General features: G+C 37.4%; 1 protein-coding gene across 1 annotated transcript in view; it reads right to left on the bottom strand.

Moving 5' to 3' along the window:
- MFSD14A (major facilitator superfamily domain containing 14A) overlaps nt 1-22,481 on the bottom strand; it is a 41,661-nt gene that overhangs the window by 10,488 nt on the left and 8,692 nt on the right. The window contains exons 2-8 of the mRNA XM_041747377.1: nt 17,407-17,502; nt 9,367-9,429; nt 8,467-8,594; nt 6,243-6,357; nt 2,386-2,604; nt 1,991-2,104; nt 1,164-1,235 (exon numbers count right to left, since the gene is read on the bottom strand). Of these exons, the coding sequence (XP_041603311.1) occupies nt 1,164-1,235; nt 1,991-2,104; nt 2,386-2,604; nt 6,243-6,357; nt 8,467-8,594; nt 9,367-9,429; nt 17,407-17,502 (807 nt within the window). The remainder of the gene's footprint in view (nt 1-1,163; nt 1,236-1,990; nt 2,105-2,385; nt 2,605-6,242; nt 6,358-8,466; nt 8,595-9,366; nt 9,430-17,406; nt 17,503-22,481) is intronic.

Here is a 22,481-nt window from a genome sequence, read left to right on the forward strand (position 1 = left end):
TCCTATTAAATAGACCCTGCCTTTCATTTTCTGAAGGACAGAATAAAACGAAGAAAGCTGCAATCTAGAAGACTGGATCTAAGGTGGGAAAGAGTGTTAGATTAGATCATCTACAAAGTCTAGAAACAACAAAGCCAAACAGGAAGAAATGGGTGGGGCTTTATTCACAGAAAGGAGAAAGACAGAAAATTCTGATCACTGGAACATAGTACTTGATCATGGAACCGAGATTTGAGGCCACAATGAAATATCTCCTATGAAAATCCAAATTCCTGGACTGATTAATATCTTACTCATCAAACAACCACTGGCTACCAACTGGGTTTCCAGGATAAATATTTCATGTCATTCCTCTGCTCAAAACTCTCTCATGGCTTCCTATCTTCCTGTCAAGTCTCAGGATAACCTGGAAGGCCCCGGATGATCTAGCGCTCCCCCTCTCAGACTTCATTTCTCGAAGGTCTCTCCCTCGTCCACTGTGCCAGAGCCATGCTGGCTCCTGGCTGTTTCTTACACATGCCTGCTACAGTCTTTCCTTAGAGTTTTATTTCTCTTCCTTCTGCTTAGAATCCTCTTCCTCCAGATATTCCTAGGGCTTGTTTATCATTCTGTTTCTGCTCAAATGTCACCATGTATCAGCTACGCCTTCCCAATCCTTCCAGGTAAAATAACACCCAGCCCCCAGTCACTCCTTATTCCCAGCACCATGTTTTTTTATATTTTATTACACCCGATAACGTTCACACAGACATATTTATGAATTTTCTGTCTTATCCCACAAGAATGCAAACTTTACAACAGTAGAGATTTAGTCAAGTTCACTGCTACACCCCTAGGGCCTGACACATGGCAGTACTCAGTAACTATTTAAGGACTAATATAAAATTTTTGACTTTATGCAGGTTTATAGTCTAGTGTAAATCAATAAACCATCCTTCTGGTTTACACATTACACAGTGGTTGATAGGTGTTGGTCCCCCAAATCTAATCCAAGACTAATGATACTTAACAAAACTACTGAGTTTCTAGACCTACACACCTCAGCTTCCTGACACTGGTGACTCCACCAAGAAAATGTCACTTAGGTATCATTTCAGGCCCCACCTGAATAGTCAACCAGGAGCAGCGACCTATCTCATCACTCTAACTAAAAAGAGACTTACCTGTGCGATAATGGAAAGAATGCCAAGGACTGCTATAAATGCTGCAACACTTTCTGGTGAAAACTTCATTATCTAGAAGGTTTCCAGAAAAAGCAACACTAATAAATACAAAAGTACAATAAATACCATACCAATGCAACTACTTGTATGTTAACACTAAATGGGCCAGAAAAACAAAATACAACTACTTTATAACCAAAAATTCTTCAGAGGAAGAATCTGGCTTTCACTGAGAACCACAATTATAACACCTGTTAACATCTAAAAATAATAGCTATCTAATTTAGATTAGGCAAATCTAAGTCCCTTAATTTAGACCTAGATTTAATAAATTGGAGACAGATATCAAGCACTCAGAATCATTGTGTAAATAACACTGCCGATTCATGCTTTTTACAGGTAATGATAAAGGCTTGCTCCTGCTTGGTAAGATTAATGTCAAGGAGAAAAAAGGAACATGTTCTACATCACAAAGGGCCTGGAGTAGGTGGATGGATTACAACATCCTATCACGTCAGAAGCAATACATAAACTCAAGCCACATACCTTGACAGGGTAACTGCATCTTTCTGCATAAGCCAAAGTCTTAACAGATACGCGTGAGGAACATCAACCCTTCTACACAGGAAGTTAACTCTAGTGAGCCATTGTTTACAAAATAGCATTTAAAAACTCCCTGTTATGGCTCTCTCAAGATTAAATATTTTTGTTATTAAAAATAAATAAATAAATAAATAAATAAATAAATAAATAAATAAATAAGTATTTTTGTTATTAAGGCACTAAACAATAGAAGAAAAGTCCATCTTGGTAAAATAGAATTTTACCTGTCTGAGGTATAAAAAGAAGCTGGAATATTGGCCTGCCTCCGGTAGGTAGGAGAGAAACACCGTAATGCAGATTAGCAGCACTATGGAATCTTGGCCCACTTTCTTTAAGGACTAGAATAAGAAAAAGACTGATATAAGGTTTTATATCCAAACACTGAACTGCTCTTAAAAATATGCAGTGTTATCTTCTGGCAGTGTACATACAGACACTTAGTTGTCTTTTTTAATGTCTTTCATCCTCCCCAAACTACTCAGAGAAGTATTTCAAGATATTTTTAAAAATCTGTCAAGCTGTTTTCTCCAAAGAAACATCCACGGCAAAATATTAATATTGCACTGAACCATACATTCACTTTTTTGCCGAAGAGAAGGAAAAAGCATAAAATTTTTACCGCAAAGGGGTCAGCCTGTTCCCAGGAAATGGGTGCTCCCCATGATGCTGGCCGCATCTTCTCAGGCAATGACTCTGGCACAGCAACAAGGATAAAACAAATGTCCAGCAACGCGATGGCCGTGGCCAGGACCACCACTAAGCTGTCCCCATACACTCGTCCGAGGTAAGCTCCAATTGCAGGGCTGGTTACCAAACTTGCAGCAAATGTTGCTGAAACCTGCAACGAGTCCAAGACGACAGGAAGACCTTAGTCAGGACACCCTGACTACTTCAGCACCACAGAACTCAGATTTATGCCAATTACTGCTGCACGCCCCTTTTCCAGGATCCCACCTGTGCCATTTTTCTTATATTCTCTTCTTTTGCAGGAAGAGAAAATTAGATTCTTAAATTAAAAACAAACAAACAAACAAAAAAAAAACCAACCAACCAACCAAACAAACAAAAACAATGTAATGGCCTGAAAGAAGCCTAAAGAACAATGCTCTAGAGAAATTTACTGTCACTGTGATTTTTCCCCAATATTAAAATTAAAATGAAGTAAATGTTTACCTTGATGCATATTATGGATGGTCAAGCTTAAAGACTTGGAGATTATTTTCTCATCAGTAAGAGAGTTAAGTGCTAGTACAAAACTGAACTAGGTGATCTCTTTAGGTGGCACAGTGAAGAAGGATCACAGATCCTCGGCTTTTGAATACATTGCTAACCAGGTCTCTCCAAAACTCTAAGAAGTCCACATCTCTGGTGAAGATGCAGATTGAAGAGGGCACAGGTGAAGAATAACTTAATCCTAGACATGTCTGATCTATTAGACAAAATGGCCTGAAAATCAGAAGTGACAGCAAGTAACACCTGACAGAGACCACACTCTGTGGAGGATAATAGAAATTAATGTAGTGCATGAGGTTCTGCTCCCCACTCTGCTTTTTATTGTTTCTATGTCATTTTTGACTTTTGGATGGAGGACTTAACGTCAAAGCAGTGCTTATTTTTAGCTGTTTATTAATAACTGCTCAAAAGAAGCAATTCAATTTTCAAAGGTCAATTATTTCACAAGTATGTAACACTGTAGTAACTTTAAACATCTAGTTATTGACCCAAATGTACTCTTTTTGTTCATCAGATGGTGAATGGATGAACAGAAAGAGTACATTCTATACAATGGAATATGACATCAAAAGGAACTACTGATAAATGTGTATCAGTATAAATAAAAGATGTTAAATTAGATACAAAAGACTACATGTATTATTTAATTTATGTGAAATTTCTCTTAGGGATCCCTGGGTGGCGCAATGGTTTGGCGCCTGCCTTTGGCCCAGGGCGCGATCCTGGAGACCCAGGATCGAATCCCACATCGGGCTCCCGGTGCATGGAGCCTGCTTCTTCCTCAGCCTGTGTCTCTGCCTCTCTCTCTCTCTCTCTGTGACTATCATAAATAATAATAAATAAATAAATAAATAAATAAATAAGTTAAAAATTTCTCTTAAAAGCAAAACTACAGAGGCGCCTGGGTGGTTAGTTGGTTAAATGTCTCTGACTCTTGGTTTCAGGTCAGGTCATGATTTCAGAGTTGTGAGATTGAGCCCCACATGGGGCTCCAGTTCACTGTGGAGTCAGCTTGAGATTCTCTCTCTCTTTGCCTCTCCTCCCACCCCTCTGCCCCCACTCACATGCTCTATAAATAAATATCTTTTTTTTTTAATGGCAAAATTACAAAGATAAAGAGTACATTGGTGTTTGGTTGCCTGAGATGAGAGGTGAAGTGGGGATGGATGGCAGATGGCTTTGGGCTGATGGAAATGCTCTAAAATTGGATTGTGGTGGTATTTTATTGGGGCAGTTCTAGAAAACTAAAGATTTTTATTTATTTTATTTATTTATTTTAAAGAGAGAGAGAAAGAGCATGTGCAAGTGGGAAGAGGAGGCTGTGGGGAGAGAATCTCAAGCAGATTCCACACTGTGTGTGGAGTCCAATAGGGCTCAATCCCATGACCCTGAGATCATGACCTGCGCCGAAACCAAGAGTTGCATGTTTAACCAACTGAGCCACCCAGGCACCCCCGGCAGCTTTAGCAAATTAAATGCAGAGGGCTGTGGTCTCAGAAAAACCTGGTATGAGCAGGGCTCTGGAACCTGAGTAGGCAAAGGAGCAATGGTTCTTGCTGCAAGGGTTGGTCACTGCGGTATCTGAGTCACAGAGATCATATGTTCAAGGTAGTGAGCAAAGAAAGGTCCAATTAGAAGCAGGTGTTCTGTGTCCTTCCCCTTCTCCATTCTCCCCATCCAGTGGCCTTTTTTTCTGGTTAGACAGAAGAGGATCATAGAGAGCACTTTCTCCCCTGGTAGTTGCATCTGTATTATGTCAAGAAGAATTACTTTTCATTGGCTAGAATATGTCTTTAATATATAAAGCCTCCAGATTGGAAGTTGTTAATTTCTGACAAAATACTTTAACAAAAACAACCTGGATTGTGGTCATGGTTGTATAACCGTATATATTTACTAAAATTCATTGAGCTATACATATAAAATGGATTTTTACAGTATGTAAATTATATCTCAATAAAGCTGTTAAAAAAATTCCTGGCCATCATCAACTTCGTACTTTTTACTGTTCTAAGTTTACAACTGAAATCATTAGTTCTTTTCATAAGTTTCTCACAATAGGTATTTCCTCTCAAAGTTCCTAATTCCAGGATTCTCTGTGTCCTTTGAGTCAAAGAAGACAGTCTCTTATTTTTTTTTTAAATTTATTTATTTACTTATTTATTTATTTATTCAGAGAGAGAGAGAGGCAGAGACACAGGCAGAGGGAGAAGCAGGTTCCAGGCAGGAAGCCCAACTTGGGACTCAATCCCGGGTCTCCAGGATCACACCCCAGGCTGCAGGCGGTGCTAAACCGCTGTGCCACCGGGGCTGCCCAAAGAAGACAGTCTCTTAAACTAAGATTCAGCCTGATACAATATTCAGCTCTTATTTATTAAAAGATTCTTGTCCCATATTTGAGACATGCATCACTGTCCTACTTCTGGCTATCTAATAATGGTCTGTATACTAGCATGCCTGTGTTAGCTATTTTATTCCTAGATTTAATAGACAATAGATTATACTACCTATTGGGAATACTAAAATTCCCAAAACAATATTCAGAAGTTGGCAAACTGCCACCTCTGGGTCAAATCCAGCTAAGAATGGACCTTACACATTAAAGACATACACACACACAAAACCAGAATATGAGACTACATGTGGCCCACAAAGCTACAGAAACATTTTGCTGATCCCTGACCTAGATATTAGCCTATTGCGTTTTAGAGTAGCTGTTAATTATTAGTAATATTTAAACTTATGACATTAAATAATTCCTTATATTTAGTAATCTTCCAAAAAATTTCTAAAAGGTAAAAATATTCTATAACTTTAAATCTGACATATAAGACTAATACTGAAAGAAAGTATCAGACCTTTTGATAGTTACATGGCTTTGTACCGAAAAAAACTTTTTTTTTTTTTTAAGATTTTATTTATTTATTCATGAGAGACACAGAGAGACAGAGGGGCAGAGACACAGGCAGAGGGAGAAGCAGGCTCCATGCAGGGAGCCTGACGTGGGACTCAAACCCAGGCCTCCAGGATTGTGCCCTGGACTGAACACAGGTGCTAAACCGCTGAGCCACCCGGGCTGCCCTGAAGAAAACTTTTAATGTAAGTCATCCATTAATGGAATGGATGGCTTTATTATGAAATATATGTTTTGCGGAAAAAAAACGTTTACTCCTTGTAATATGAAATAATTTAAAAACACACTATTTTCCCACATATACAAAGAAAAAGACTAAACATACATACCAGTCCATAAGCCATACTTCTTTCATGTTCTTGGGTTATATCTGCTACATATGCAAATACCACGGAGAAAGTCACGGCAAAAACCCCAGAAACCGAGATAACAGCAAAGTACCACCTAAGATGGAAAGACAATTGACAAGAAACAGAACAATTACCATTACATTAACCTTCCTTTATTTCTATAAGTGAGTTCGAGTAAGAATAGCTAATTTCAATCAGTGGTTTACTAACACAGTACATGGATTAATTCTTCTATAAATCATAAGCCAAAAAAAAAAAATCATAAGCCAAAGATAATATGAAAATACAGTGTAAGAAGTTGCACTTCAAAAGCAATTCAGCTACCATGCGGGAATACTTTAAATTAGATAATATATCCAGGTCAATATTTTACCCAACTGTCAAGCTGGTTAAATGGCTTTGTAATTGTTTCTACTAAAAACAGCAACAAACAACAAACTAAAGTCTATTATAATTGATCCATTAGCATTTCCCACCACACCATTACACAAAACACACAATTCAGTGGGTGAAATGGAGAGTTACTCTATATTTATTTTATGCCTCTATATAGAAACTAGATGCTTTTCCATAAGCTATATTTAGCTTTTCAAATGTTGGCAAAACAAACAACTCAGTCTTCACACAGAAGGAACCTGTGTGGCAAGCAGTACTCATAAATGAAACGGAGAATAGATAATTACTGTCCGGAGTGAACAAAAGCTATTTTAAAAAGCAAACTTCATTTTGGCATGTATGATTTCAAAATAACTGGCCAGGAATAAGAAATTTCTATTGTAATGTTGAATGTTTAGGTTAGTTTTGTTTTTAACATTTTATTTATTTATTCATGAGAGACACAGAAAGGCAGAGACAGAGGCAGAGGGAGAAGCAGGCTCCCCACAGGAAGCCCGATGGGGGACACGATCCCAGGACCCCAGGATCACGCCCTGAGCCGAAGGCAGACGCTCAACCACTGAACCACCCGGGCGTCCCAAATGTTTAGTTTAAAAACTCATATGTAATCATAATGAACTTTCAAAATATCACACTAGGGCTTTATTGCTCACTAAATTTTTCCTAACACACTGCATTCCACAGAAAATTTTTTGTTCATCACGTAGACTCCTCTGGTAAGATTTCATTTGGGTGATTAGCATTAATCAAGGGTTTGGCCTTCAGAATTGTATCTAACTAACCTATAAGAGGAAGATCGCGCCTCTTATATACCCTTAGCCCTTCTAGATAACCACGGAAATACAGCCCATCTGGGATGCAGAATTATCAAACATTAACACTCAGTAGAACATTAGGAGAATTAATAAACCTACAACTTCTTTACAAATCATTCTCATTGTGAGCTTTCCCTCCCTTGCTCCTCAGTGAAAGAATCCTAATTTTTTTTTAAATTTTTTTTTTTTTTATGATAGTCACACAGAGAGAGAGAGAGAGAGAAAGGCAGAGACACAGGCAGAGAGAGAAGCAGGCTCCATGCACCGGGAGCCCGACGTGGGATTCGATCCCGGGTCTCCAGGATCGCGCCCTGGGCCAAAGGCAGGCGCCAAACCGCTGCACCACCCAGGGATCCCCCCAAGAATCCTAATTTTAATTAGGGTGGCCATGAGCCCAGCATCTTGGAACAAGAAGAAGCATGTGTCTGGAATGTGACCAAACAGATGTAAGCAGAGGTTGGGTGGGAATTATGTAGTTTCTTTATAGGAAGGTGGTATGTTCTTCTTGGCCACTCCTTCCACCTTGCTGCCTGCAGTGTGATGCAAGCTGGAGCTCAAACAGCCTTGTTGGACTGTGAAGTGTTAGTAAAGGATGGCAGGGAACAAAGATAGAAAAGGTCTGGTTCCCCAGAACTGCCAAACCAGCTCTGGATTGCTCAATTCCTGACTTCTTTTATACAGAGAAGTAAGTTTCCTTGATGTTAAGCAACTATTATTTGGGGCTGTGAAATCCAAAAGCAGGTTAGCCAATAGTCTACACACTTACTATAGTAGCATCCAGTTCTAAAATCATTATGAACTATTATTCAGCCACTATATATTTTTTTTTTCCAGCCACTATATTTTTAAGGGCCCTCTTATCTGTGTCAAATAATATTGGAAGAATAAAGTTAAAACCTACATAGGTAAGATGGTAAAAAGGTGATAGAAATAAAGGAATTCAGAAAACAATGAACAGAACGTTATTTGTTATAATCTAATTATGCACTTACCATGGGCTGATCTTCATTAAAGGAATTGGGGCACATGTGAAAAATACTGTTAGCAGCAAGAAGGACTTCCGGCCCCAAACATCAGAAAGAGCACCAATAAGTGGGGCACTGAGGAATGACAACAAACCCTAAAAAAAGTAAATGAAAAAAATGTATACAACCAATACCAATGAGACGAAAAGAAATCACTATCATAGAATAATTTTTTAAAAGTTTATTTCTAACATAAGTATAATATCATCAAACTAGATAACTCCTTTGTCTATATATAATTTAAAGCTTTCTCAAGATTGTCTAGAATCACCTGCAGGGCTCTGGTGCATGTTCATATGAATGCTCTAATGAATTCTCAATCACGATAATTCTACATTAGCAATGCTAGAAAGATGCATGTTAATGATCTGTTTTTATATCCACAGGCTAATTATCTGTTTATAAACCTTGTTGGTCAAACAGAATCAAGAGTAAAGAGTATGTAGAATAATCAAGACTTTACCATATAGTTTTATATCTACGTATTTTTTAAAAATAGTTCTTTTCTCTCAATCCATATTTTTATTGTTAGTTGATAAAAGTATTCAATCTCTGAAATAAAAACGCCAAGACATAATCAGGGGGGAAATTTGTTATGATGTGGTTTAACATTATACATTGCTGGCTATATTTGAGTCAAACTATATTTAGATGACCAACGAATACAGGTAAATAATTTTTTTAATGAAAAAAATCATATTGAAACCCTAGTTCATTTTAAAAGTTTTGAGTAATCCCTCAAGATATATCCAAATTGTAAAAAATTAACAGTGAAATGTTCCATTAATTAACTTAATATACCAGCAGAATTATACATATGAAAGTGTATGTGTGTGTGTACGTGTGCATATATATCGTCAATCCTACCTTTACGCCTTGAATCAAGCCATTCATCAGAAATGTATGCTTAGGAAAAGTTTCATGTAATACCTAAAAAAATAAATAAATAAATAAATCTCATACCACATTTTAGTCTCAATAAAATTCATATATTTACATTTTAAAACATCCCTTCATATAATTTTATCTCCTATAACTTTTCAGATTTGTATGATGCTATGCAAATGAGTAAATACTAATAATACCAAACATTTACTTGGCATTTATGATGTCACAAGGCACTAAATTGGGCACTTTACAGATATTATTTCCTTTTATTCCTCTGAATGACCCTATAAGAATGCTCTTATAGGCAGAGATTAAAAGTCTTCTGTATGGGACATCTGGTGGCTCAGTGGTTGAGCACGTCTGACTTCAGGTCAGTGCAAGATCCTGGAGTCCCAGGATGGAGTCCCATATCGGGCTCCCTGTGGAGAGCCTGCTTCTCCTTCTGCCTGTGTCTCTGCCTCTCTCTCTCTCTGTGTTTCTCATGAATAAAATGTCTTGTACATTATTACATAGTTAGTATGTGGCAAAAATGAAACTGAACACAGAAAGTTGGGCTTGAAAGTCCATGTTTTTAATTACTATGAGGCATCTTCCCTGTTTGCCACATGTACCTGATGACTAGATCCTTTACAGACAAGTGTATTTTATCTAAGATAGGAGACTGGGAGACTAGGGAAATTTTAATTCTCACAAAGTGAATCTTTCTAGAAAATGTGTAACAAGTTCTTTTAAGACCTGATCTCAAACCACATGGCACCAATTTGTTCAATGGCAGCAAGTGAATTACAGGGAAGCCACTAGTTGAATGAAAAGCAAATGGGAGGGAAAAGTTACTGAAAAAATAAGAAGCAGCCTATGTGTCAAAGGCTTTATATATACTTTTATTTCATTCTAACAACATTATGGGTTAGATAAAATACCACTCTACAGATGAGGTAACTGAGTTCTTGCTTGACTTAAAAGCCACTACCTTCCTCCGTTCTACTATGCCGTTTCTCAATAAAAACAAGAGACAATGGCAATATGGGGAATAAGAAAGTTATTTCTCTTTAGAAAGTTATTTCTCTTTAGGAAGAAAAATTACGCTGAGTGTAGTTTCTGACATCTTGTAAGAAAAACCTTTAGGATTACAGTGCTCCCTTTTTTTCCGTTACTCTTCTTCTGCCCAAAACTAGAAATTTAACAAAAATTAACTCACATGTAAAAATAAAGAAAATTAGAAATGAAATGTTTAGTCACAGAAAATTATTAACATGGGAAAAATAAAACATTCATGATGTTCATTTATTTTGTTTCTTTATATGATATACACTATGTAATTCTTTTTTTAAAAAATTTTTTTAATTTATTTATAATAGTCACAGAGAGAGAGAGAGAGAGAGAGAGACAGAGGGAGAAGCAGGCTCCATGCACCGGGAGTCCGACATGGGACTCAATCCCGGGTCTCCAGGATCGCGCCCTGGGCCAAAGGCAGGCGCCAAACCGCTGCGCCACCCAGGGATCCCTACATTATGTAATTCTCAACTGAAGGTCTGAATACATTTTTTTTTAAGATTTTATTTATTCATTCACAGAGACAGAGACAGAGACAGAAAGAGAGAGAGAGGCAGAGACACAGGCAGAGGGAGAAGCAGGCTCCATGCAGAGAGCCTGACGTGGGACTCGATCCAGGGTCTCCAGGATCATGCCCTGGGCTGCAGGCGGCGCTAAACTGCTGCGCCACCAGGGCTGCCTGTCTGAATACATTTTTGATTGTCAAAACTTGGTGTGTGCGTAGGGGGAGCTACCTCTCAAAGGCAGATCAGGGATGCTGCTAAATAACCTATAAATAGGTCAGCCCCTCACAACAAATAATCATCTGGCTCAAACTGTCAACAGTGCTGAGGCTGAGAAACACTGTTATTACTTAAATAAAGGCCATGGATCTAAAGAAGGGATCTGCAAACTTTCTGTAAAGAACCAAACAGCAAATATCTTTTTATAGCTTTGTAGGCTATACAGTCTCTGTCACAAGTATTCAATTCAACAAAAACAGCCAAAGATCATATGTAAATGAATGGCCATGGCTGTGTCCCAAATAAAACATTATTTATGAAAAACAGGCTACCAACAGGATTTTATATTATGAAAAACAGGCTACTAACAGGATTTGCTCTGGCCATAGTTTCCCAGTTCTTCCACTTAAAGGAAAAGATTAAAGGAAAGTTTAAACTCCTTAAAGTGGCATCTCAAAACCTTTTGCAACAAATCAAATCCAGTCTTCTTCCAATAATTACTAAGGGCCAAATCTTTTTAGGAACAAAAAAACAATGTGTTAAAAAAGTTTTATAAATTGCTAGTTCTTACTGCTAATGATTCACTTTGCAAAGCTACCTTACATTCCAACAATCTGGTCTCTTCACTGTTTTAAATATCCCCATGCTTTCCGATAGTCACACTTTTATACAGGACATCTCTCCATTTTGAATGTTTGATCTCCTTATCTTCTCTCTCTAGCCAACCTCCAAACCTTCCAAGTTGTTTCACTGTCACCAAACTTTCCTGTCCAAAGCAATCAATTATTTTTCGTAAGGGCCTATAGGAAGAGATTATAGCACTTGGACAGTCACATAGGGTTTGTGAAATTTCTTTTATCATATACTGAGCTACTTAGCTCTAGTATTTTTTCAGTTTTTCATGTATTTAATATATATTTCCTTTCAATTATATTTCAATTAAGGACAGGCACTATATCCACTATACCTTGATTTAATAAATCCTTAACTTCATTGGTGCCTTCATTAAGTAAATACTCATAATTATCTGATAATACTGCTTTCATAGTGACTTAATAGAACAAAACCATTATGCAATCTAGCTAATGTTACAAAATAAAAAACTTCACAACCCCCAAAAGGAGTATAGTTAAGATAAACAATCATCTGTTTGATTTTTTGATAAAAATTTAACACAGAGACAAATATATCAATACAAATGTAAAGATTTTTGATCTGTGAGAATCCTTTTAGCACTATACTTTAGAGCTGAATAGGAAAAGATGTAACAACAAAAAAAAAAAAGGAAAAGATGTAACATTTTCCAAGAAATTTTATAGGTCTTAAAATTTATGGAACTTTAAAACCTTTAAGAGTATAAAGTCCTTAAAATATGAAATGCCTCAGGACTATCTCTGTAGCAAAGGCTGCTAAGCCATTTATTTACATGGAAGAGATGCTGGAGAATGAGTATAAGGTCTTGCTCCATAACATAAGACTGCATCTAAGCAGCCAGGACCATATGGCCTAGTTTTTCCAGAACCGTAAGTCAAAAAAGTTAAGCCACTTCTTAAGCATTATAGAGCCTTAAATCTATTATTAATTTTCTTTATCTAATATGTTAGTCAATCAATCATCACTGATTAAATATCCACTATGAATCAAACATATAGTCTCTCAAAATATTAGACTTCAGTCCTTAAAAAATATTTGGCAGCATAAAATTCTTCCTCGTTGTTAATGTAAATTCCCTTGTTGGTGGAGACTTCACCATCCTCCCCTGGGTAGGTCCTCCATATAAAACACAGCTTTTGGGCAGCCCAGGTGGCTCAGCGGTTTAGCGCCACCTTCGGCTCAGGGTGTGATCCTGGAGCCCTAGGATTGAGTCCCACACTGGGCTCCCTGCATGGAGCCTGCTTCTCCCTCTGCCTGTGTCTCTGCCTCTCTGAATAGATGCACTCATGAGTCTCTGTGCATCTCTCATGAATAAATAAATAAATTCTTTAAAAAAACAAAACAAAAAACAACATAGCTTTTGTTCTTTCACTGTGTTCTAGGAGAATATAGGTTATTAAAAGTCCTGTGAGTTTAAAAAAAGATAACTGAAATCACATGAAATTTTTTTTTAATTTTTTTTTTCATGAGAGACAGAGAATCAGAGACATAGGCAGAGGGAGAAGCAGACTTCTCACAGGGAGCCCAATATGGGACTCCATCCCAAGACCCTGGGATTACAATCTAAGCCAAAGGCAGACGCTCACCCACTGAGCCACCCAGGCACCCCAAAATAACATGAAAGTTTAAAAAATTTCTTTAACTTCACATTGGTTTTGAAAACTAAGGTGGGTAAGTCCCAAACATCATAATCCCATTTATGATAATTAATATATCTTAACATTGGTTATCTGTTAAATGAATTAATTCAAAGAATATCTTTGAAATTTAAAATGCCAACACTTCAGGGGCACCTGGGTAGCTCAGTTGGTTAAGCATCTGCCTTCGGCTCAGGTCACAATCCTGGAGTCCCGGGATGGAGCTCCACATCAGGCTCCCTGCTCAAAGAGGAGTCTGCTTCTCCCTCTGCTCCTCCCTACCCCCAACCCCGCTTGTGCTCTCTCTCTCTCTCAAATAAATAAAATCTTTTTAAAAATAAAATTAAATGTTAAAACTTTAATAATTTTTGAGAGCTATATATGGAAAGAGATACTGACTTAAAATACAAATAAACTGAATCATAACTTCCTCATTCTCCCTTTTTAAATAAATGTTAAGAGCTGGGACTATCTAGGTTATAATCTGTTTCAAAGCACATAAGACAGAAATAAAATGTTGAAGTTAACAAACTTTTAGAAAGAAGGTGAAGTGCTATGACTTAATGCTCTCTTGTACCTCAAAACCCCTGTTTCCCCAACACCAACACAAGCGTGGGGGGTAAGGGAATATAGGAGTCCAAAATAAAAAAGACTGCCACAAAGTCAACAACAAAATTTGTAAGCAAAAAGCCTCAAAGTGAGCAAAACCTTTTTAAACCCACACTGAATTAACAGATTGGGTCTTAATTAGTGATATATACTAGATATGTGAGAATCATTTGTAAAAAAAAAAATACACATGTCCTTGAAGATTCTGATTTCAGCAGAACAGGCTATATGGCCAGATATTTTGAAAAAACTCCCCAAGTATCACTAATACTCACTTCCAGTTTAAAAAAAAATCACTGATGAATAGTACATTTTAACTGCTGGAAATGTTCCTCTTTGGTTGGCTAATTTGTCCTAATGGGGAAGGTAAAGTTCACCCTGAAGCCAATATTTCTCATCAAACTGCTGATGCTTGACTGGAAGGGTAGGTGGGATTGCAGCGGAGCCTGTGTCCTTACACATTTCTATATCCCTTTATGTTTTACAGTAGGCATACACTGTATTTCTAGTTGTTAAAAAAAAAAAAAGCAATATGTTATATAGAGAGAACAGTTATATATACATAGGCTCCCACACACAATTTTCTTTAGTGATATTTCAAAGCTTCTTCCTATTCCAATGTCTGAAGGCCAAAGGCCTGAAAGAACCTGGAATATAACAAATCCCAGCATTTAGATATAATCTAATCACTACAGCTCAATCCTTGTTTTGCCTAGGTCTGTCCCACCCCATCCTCATAAGATTTCCCATTTGCACAAGAGAAAAATGTAGAACACAGAAGCTGCAATTATTTAGAAACATATATACGTTACAGATAAGAAAAGAACTAGAAAAATAAAACTCTGGGCTTAATATTCATTAATATGTAAATGTTTTTCTGAGAATGCTTGGCTTTAAAAACAATAATGAAGCAAAATTGGGAAAAGGTAAAGAATTAGGACTTTGATAATATAAACAATGTGTTAAAAGTGGCTGTTTTTGTGAAGAAAATTCTCCCTAGTAACCACAACTCATTTCACCATTTAAAAATTCAGATATAAAGGACAAATATGGGAATTAAGAAGAACTGTCATGACAACCATGGGGAAGAAAGTCTTGCCATATATCAAATACGTGGCAATGTTATAGATATTATTACAAAAACTATAATCATGCTGGCAAAAAAAAGAAGAAGAAAATTAAGTCTTCTCAAATTAGCACCTTTCACTTTCCTGATCAGAACTCAATTCAGCATTTTAAAAGTAAAAAAAAAAAGAAAAGAAAAATCAAAAGCACTACATATTTTTTAATTAACAAAACAAAAATATACTAAGCACAAAGTTAGCTACAATAAATGAACTAATAAACATTTATGTCTAAATAACTGGATTCTTTCCTGTTCTTAGAGAAGACAAACTCCTCTGTCCAATTAGGAAAAAAAAAAAAAAAGTTAGAAAAAAACTAACATATCTAAAGAACATAAACCAGAAGCAAATTTTAAAAATTGCTATACACATTTTAAATCCTGCTGAAAAATTATGGAAGCATCACAAAAAGCTTTTTTGATGACTTGCGAACAATTTACCCAAAACAGTAGAGAGTTAATCTCTCTACTTAGCTACTGTTTGGACTGCCAATAAAGTTAACTACCTAATCTTGGGTATAAACCACTTACTCCCACCATTCCCCTAGGCTGAGCATTAGAACAAAGCAAGCCTAGTTTCAAATACTAACTCTGCAGTTCACTATTAGAGTAGTTGCAAGTAAGTTGCTTAGTTTTTCTAAACCTTAATTTTCTCATCTATGTTATCAGGTTAATACCTCACCCATAAGGGAACTTTGACAATTAAAAGTGATAATGCATTTAAAGTGCTTAGGACTATGCCTGGACCCACCATAATGTGATTATAAATGAACTGTTTACTATCACAAAGTCAAGTACTTTTTTAAACCACAGAACTGATGGTCCACTACACAGATTTACATGTTAAATTGGTAGTAGATCATAAAAACATCAGGAACATTAAGGAAGCGAATATAAAAGTGTGAGACCACACAGTTATCACAGCACCTCTGTAGCCCACGACATCACGTTATCACAATATAATGAAGTTACAAATGTCATAATGAACTTGCATCATCTGATGAAGTTGCAAATCAGAGTACACAGATTATGAAGGCAGGAAATGTGTAAATTAATTTTGAAGGACTCCAATCAGAAATTATTAAATTTAAAAGAAGATCAGATATTTTTAAAGTCCACATTTCAATTATTTTGAAAACCTATTAATGTACAATTGCTGACCTATATAGTAAATCCTTCTTAAAAAGGAAAGGCTCTCAATGAAATACTCAAATCAGCATTCTTACAATTATATGTCAGGGAACTGTTTTATTCAGAGAACTATTCTAACTGCAATGCATGGTTTATTATAGAAGAAACTGTTTGAGACTTTCTTTTCTTTTGACTTGTGTTTTAACAGTACTCATAAATATGCCCTAGATGTTTAAAATAACTATTAAATATCCATATTTTATGTACATCCAGAAATGATTATGTAGCCATAGAATATGAACATACTTAGAACCTAAGTTTTCTTTCTTAGAACATAGGTCTACTTATATGATCATCTGACTTATTTATAAACAACCTTTTTGTAAAAACCTTTTTTGTGTAATAAGCAATCTCAAAAAATATAAGGAAGCATATAGCTCTAAAATTATTTTCTTCTAGATTGGGTAAGCTGTACATTTATCTACTTACACCTTTCAAGATATTATGGACTTCTGCTATAACTATGCCTTCCTTTATTCCATTCCTCTGATGTACACCAATAGGAGAAAACTAGCTATCACCTGAATTGTTCGGATTGGCAGGGATGTCTTTTCTAAGATTCCAAACCTGGGAATAGTTGGGCAAAACCAGCTTACGGCTGTGAAAAGAATAATCTTCTAGATGGTTACCTCTAGAGCCTTTGCCTAACCTAAGAGAAACTTGCACTTGGAAAATGCAGCTGCATGATTGAACCACAAAATAACGCTGAGTGATTCAGATCATAGATACCATCTTTCCTAAGGCTGTCAGTTTAAGAATCCCATCTACCCTATCCAGAGCAGGGACTGAGCCCCTGCTTACCCATGTGCCGTATTCACCAAAAGAACCATACCCAGCTAAGCCCTCCCCCAAAAATAAGAGAAGTAAAGGTTGGAAAAGACAACTAAACCAGTAAGATACAGTACTCAAGAGCTGACAATATTTTCTGCAAGAATTAACCAGGGAAAGGGGAAAGGACCATCTTTCCCCTTCCCGGAAATTGAACAAAAAGAGATTAAGTCCATAATAAATAAGTGAAAAGATTACTTACCACCAAGGTGGGGGCTGTCAATAATCCCCAAGCAAAAAACTCCAAAAAGATGACGATAACCGCATGGTAGACACTAGGAGAACCTATTCCTTGAGGCTATAAAAACAGATTTTTAAGAACGTTAATAGTGTATTCCAGAATTACTAACAATTATAGCAAGTTAATATTTATTTATTGATACCATATACATAATGGCACTATGTCAAACATCTGAACACTTGCTGTTCCTGGCCTCAAGGTAAATACATCACGTAGGCATGGCGTGCAGTGGTGTTACGCAGAGTCCACGGTAGAGATGGGAGTATCAGACTTTCAGGAGGAAGATTAAAAGGATGAAAAGGAGTCAGACAAGGGTGGGGGAGTGGGAAAGCAAACAAGAGAGGTCAAGGCTGCACAAAGGCTGTGAGGCTTGAGAGCAGGTGTTTTAGGACTCTTGTAGTTTAGTATCACCAGAACATGGGCTGCACACCGGGAGTTCCAGAGGTGAGCAAGAGGCACACAGACACAGGGACACTTCCATGTTGAGGAGTGTATATTTAATTCTGAAGGTGATGGGGAGCCACTAAAAGATGTTAAGATTCAAGTAATCAGATGAAAGTTTTAAGAAAAACCATTCTGGCAAAGGTGTAGCGGATGGATGAGAAGGGGGCAAAATTGAGGAAAGTTAACAGTCAGGAGGCAGTAAGTATACTGCACTAACCCCAAAATATAGATGAAGCTTGTGGCAAGAATCATCGCAGATATTAACATGGCTCAAAAGCAGAACAGTCCCCAAAGGAGTACATTAGAGATCTGGGATTTGATATACACAAGAAAGAAAAACACAAAATTAAGTTTATACTGTCACTAGCGATGTTTTCAGAATTACTTCAGTTGTTGAATTTCATATTCTAAGGGCAATATTAAATTGATGGAAAAGCAAATAGCCTATAAACATTAAATCTCCAATAAGTTTCTATAATAAAAAGACAAATTTAATCAGTACATATTATAATATCATACATAAAATATAAAGCATATCCATTAGTCTTATGTGGAAACCATTAAGTGTTTGGGTTTCTCTATACACTAAAATGATGCCACATCATTTTTAATATTGTCATAATGCATCATTTTATTTTCTTAAGAAGTCTGTGAGTTCATTAAGGCATTGATATTCTTTTTTAAAAAGATTTTATTTATTTATTCATGAGAGACACAGCAAGAGAGGCAGAGACACAGGCAGAGGGAGAAGCAAGCTCCATACAGGAAGCCTGATGCAGAACTTGATCCCCAAAATTCTGGGATCACGTCCTGAGCCAAAGGCAGATGCTTAACCACTGAACCACTGGGGTGTCCCCATCATTATTTTTAAAAAATGGAAAACTCTCCCAACCTTCAGGACCTAAGACAACAGAGGTGGAGTAGAGAGTGGGCCACACAAGAGGTGAAGGACTGCGGCTGGGAATGAATTTGTTCAAGATCTCATTCATTCAAACATTTACAGGGTACCTACTAAATACCAGGGATGCGGGACTACAGACACCAGTAAAAGACTCTTCTGATCTCAAGAAATTCAGAGTCTAGAGAGGAAGAAACCTCAATACACTATCTGCTTCTGTGCAAATGCAATAAAGATACATGCAAGTAAGGAGGCAAGGAAAGGGTATTGCAAGAAAAGGAAGTAGTGTGGACAATCTCACCAGAGAAAACCGTAATGACATAGAGAAGTGTCATGACAGTTTAAGGCTGATGGAGAACAAAGTAATAATCATGGAGTAAAAAAAAGGAAGGAAGAAGGGAGGTAGCCTCTAAACTTTGTTAAGTTTCTCATCATTACTCTAGAGAGACAATGAAGCACTGAAGGGTTTCATGCAAGTGAATGGTGTGATTGGACCTGCATTTTTCAGTACACCATGATGATTTCCTAAAATCTGAAACCAAGGAGCAAACTGCATGTAAAAGAAGGCTATTTCAATCAATCCAACAAGTGATGATAATGGTATGAAACAGAGGAGTGGCAAGACCACTGGAGGGAAGGGGATGGATATAAGTATATAGGATGTGAAAGTGGCAGCACTTGATAAATCTCGGAGGGAGAGTGAAGAATGACTTCCAAGTTTTTAGCTTGTTTGTCTACTAAGCGGAACCTCGTAGTGTCACAGTTCTTTTTTCCCCCAAGAGACTGAGCTGAGGTTTTTTAGGTCCTAAGACACTGCCCCTTGTACTTGAGACATTTCTATTGTCTTCTGAGGACTGACTAAAGCAATAGTCAGTTGACTAATAGCAATGAGTCAGCATGATGATGTCTGAAACCACCGGAGTGGGTGAGATTATAGGGAGAAGAGGAAATGGGAAAAGAGCAGTGTGCTAAGACCGGACTCCAAGAAACATCAATATTTAAGTAGTAGGCTGAGGAAAATGAACCAGGAAGAAAATAACGAAGAAACGAATCAGAGAACTATCAGGACACTTAAGAGGACACAGTGTTACAGATGACAAAGGATCAGTTTTAGGAAGGAAGGGGTGATGTCCAGTACCAAATAGAGCAGGTATAGTTAATTTAATTAAGATAGGGTCAAACAAATCCGTAAGAGTTAGTAAGGTCCAAACTGGTTTTGTTCACTGCAGCATATACTCAGCACTCAGTGAAATGTCTAGTAGAACTTCTCTGGACATTTAACATACTAATTTACATTATGAATTTCCAAGAAGACACAGTATGAACTGTATTCCAAATTGATGGAATCCTTCTTTCATATAAGAGACAGTATCCCATGGCCATTTGAGTTCCTTATAAAATTATTTGGGAAATACTGACAAAGAGATAATAATCATATAGCAATGTATATAAACATACACACAGAGCAAAAAACTGGAAGGAAACAATGTGTTTCAGTATCTGAGGTCTAAGGAGGAGAGCAGTAAAAGGAGGCTGCGAGATGAGGACAGGTGAAACTGAAAAGGCGACTTGAAATAGGTCTCTTACGTTACATGCAGGCCAGGGATGCCGGAGTGGCTCAGCAGTTAAAGAGTCTGCCTTTGGCTCAGGGCGTGATCCTGGAGTCCTGGGATCAAGTCCCACATCAGGCTCCCTGCATAGAGCCTGCTTCTCTGTGTCTCTCATAAATAAATAAAATCTTAAAAAAAAAAAAGTTACATGCAGGCCTCTACTTGCACATGCCAGGGTACCTGAAACATCTGAAGCCAGAGAGTAACATCACATTATAGGATTGTCTTTTTGGAACAATAACTTTCACAGCAATGTGGCAAAGACTCTGAAAGGATGGGAGGAAGACCAGAAGACAGGCTTGGGGTGGGGAGGGGGAAGTAACAGTAATTGGGATAAGATAATAAGTAGTAGGGATGAAGAAAGTGAATGAATTCAAAAAACACTTAAGAGGATGATTCAAAGGACTCAGTGACTGACTAGATGTAGCAGAGGACAATAAGGGAAGATCAAAGATGGAAAGATTTCTGTGTCTCACTTAGTCAACCAGGCAGTGAGGAAAGGGAAAAAAACTAAAAGATTAATTCATTTTAGGCATACTGGTTTGAGAAAAACATGTACAGCTGAACTTGAAGGCAACAAATTGAGGAAGATACAGAAGAAATAGATTACTATCTATTCATAAAAAGCATTCATAAAACATTCATAAAAACCAATACAAAAGCACTAAGACACCACAAAAATAATAAAAATAATTTTAAAAATAGCTAATAACATTCTATCCTATGGGAATAACCAAACATTCAGAAAAAGTTCTACCATAAAGATGTTCATGACAGCATCACTTATAGTAGGAAATATGTAAATCTAAATGTCCAACCTTTAAATCAGATAGAATAATATACAGCCAAAAACTGTTTATGGATCATCCTTAATGATATGTGAAAATGTTTATGGCAATGTCAAATTAAAAAAAAATAAAAGCAAGATATAAAGGTATACATGTAGAATAACTTCAACTATAAAAAAAAACAAAAACTCACTTCAATGTTAATTAAGTACCAATTTTAAGGGATGTAAAATTATGTTGTTCTGAACTCTAAATCTTTTTTAACATGCGTGCTTATACTTTAAATATTAGCAAAATGTTTGCTTATTTAAGAGAAAAACTGGGACAGCCCAGGTGGCTCAGTGGTTTAGCGCTGCCTTCGGCCCAGGGCCTGATCCTGGAGACCTGGGATCGAGTCCCACGTCAGGCTCCCTGCATGGAGCCTGCTTCTCCCTCTGCCTGTGTCTCTGATTCTCTCTGTGTCTCTCTCATGAATAATAAAATATTTTTTAAAAAAGAGACAAAAACTAAAATGGAAAAAGGCAATTAGACATACTGTCCCTTCTGAGCCATTCTCTCATTATTTCCCAAAATTGGGAGGAAAAAGTCTGTGTGTGTGTGTGTGTGTGTGTGTGTGTGTGTGTGTGTGTGTGTGTGTTTTAAGATTTATTTATCTTAGGGATGCCTGAGTGGCTCAGAGGTTGCACTTTTACTTTCTTCAACTCAGAGCATGATCCTGGTCCTGGGATCCAGTCTTGCACTGGCTCCCGGCACAGGAAGCCTGCTTCTCCCTCTGCCTCTCTCTGTGTCTCTCACGAATAAATAAATAAAATCTTTAAAAAAAAATTATCTTAGAGATGGAGTGAGCGAGAGAGCATGCACATGAGCATGCACACAAGTGGGGGGAGGGGCAGAAAGAAAGAAAGAATCTCCAAGGTGACTCCCCACCGAGGGAGGCTCCTCAAGGGGAACTGGACTTGGGGCTCCATCCCACAACCCATGAGATCATGACCTGGGCCTGAAACCAACAGCTGGATGCTCAACCAACTGAGCCACCCAAGCTCCCCTGTAAACATTTTTTTTTTAAGTTTTTATTCATGTATTTATGAGAGACACAGAAGGAGAGGCAGAGACTCAGGCAGAGGGAGAAGCAGGCTCCACGCAGGGAGCCTGATGTGGGACTTGATCCCAGGGTCCTAGGATCACAACACTCCACCACTGAGCCACCCAGGTGCCCCATACATATTTTTAAAGCGGGGGGGGGGGGTGAGGTGGGTGGGATATTTGCTTGTACTAAAGTACTAGCAATTTTGAGAG

Source organism: Vulpes lagopus, chromosome 3 (genome assembly GCF_018345385.1).
Source record: "Vulpes lagopus strain Blue_001 chromosome 3, ASM1834538v1, whole genome shotgun sequence".
NCBI lineage: Eukaryota > Metazoa > Chordata > Mammalia > Carnivora > Canidae > Vulpes > Vulpes lagopus.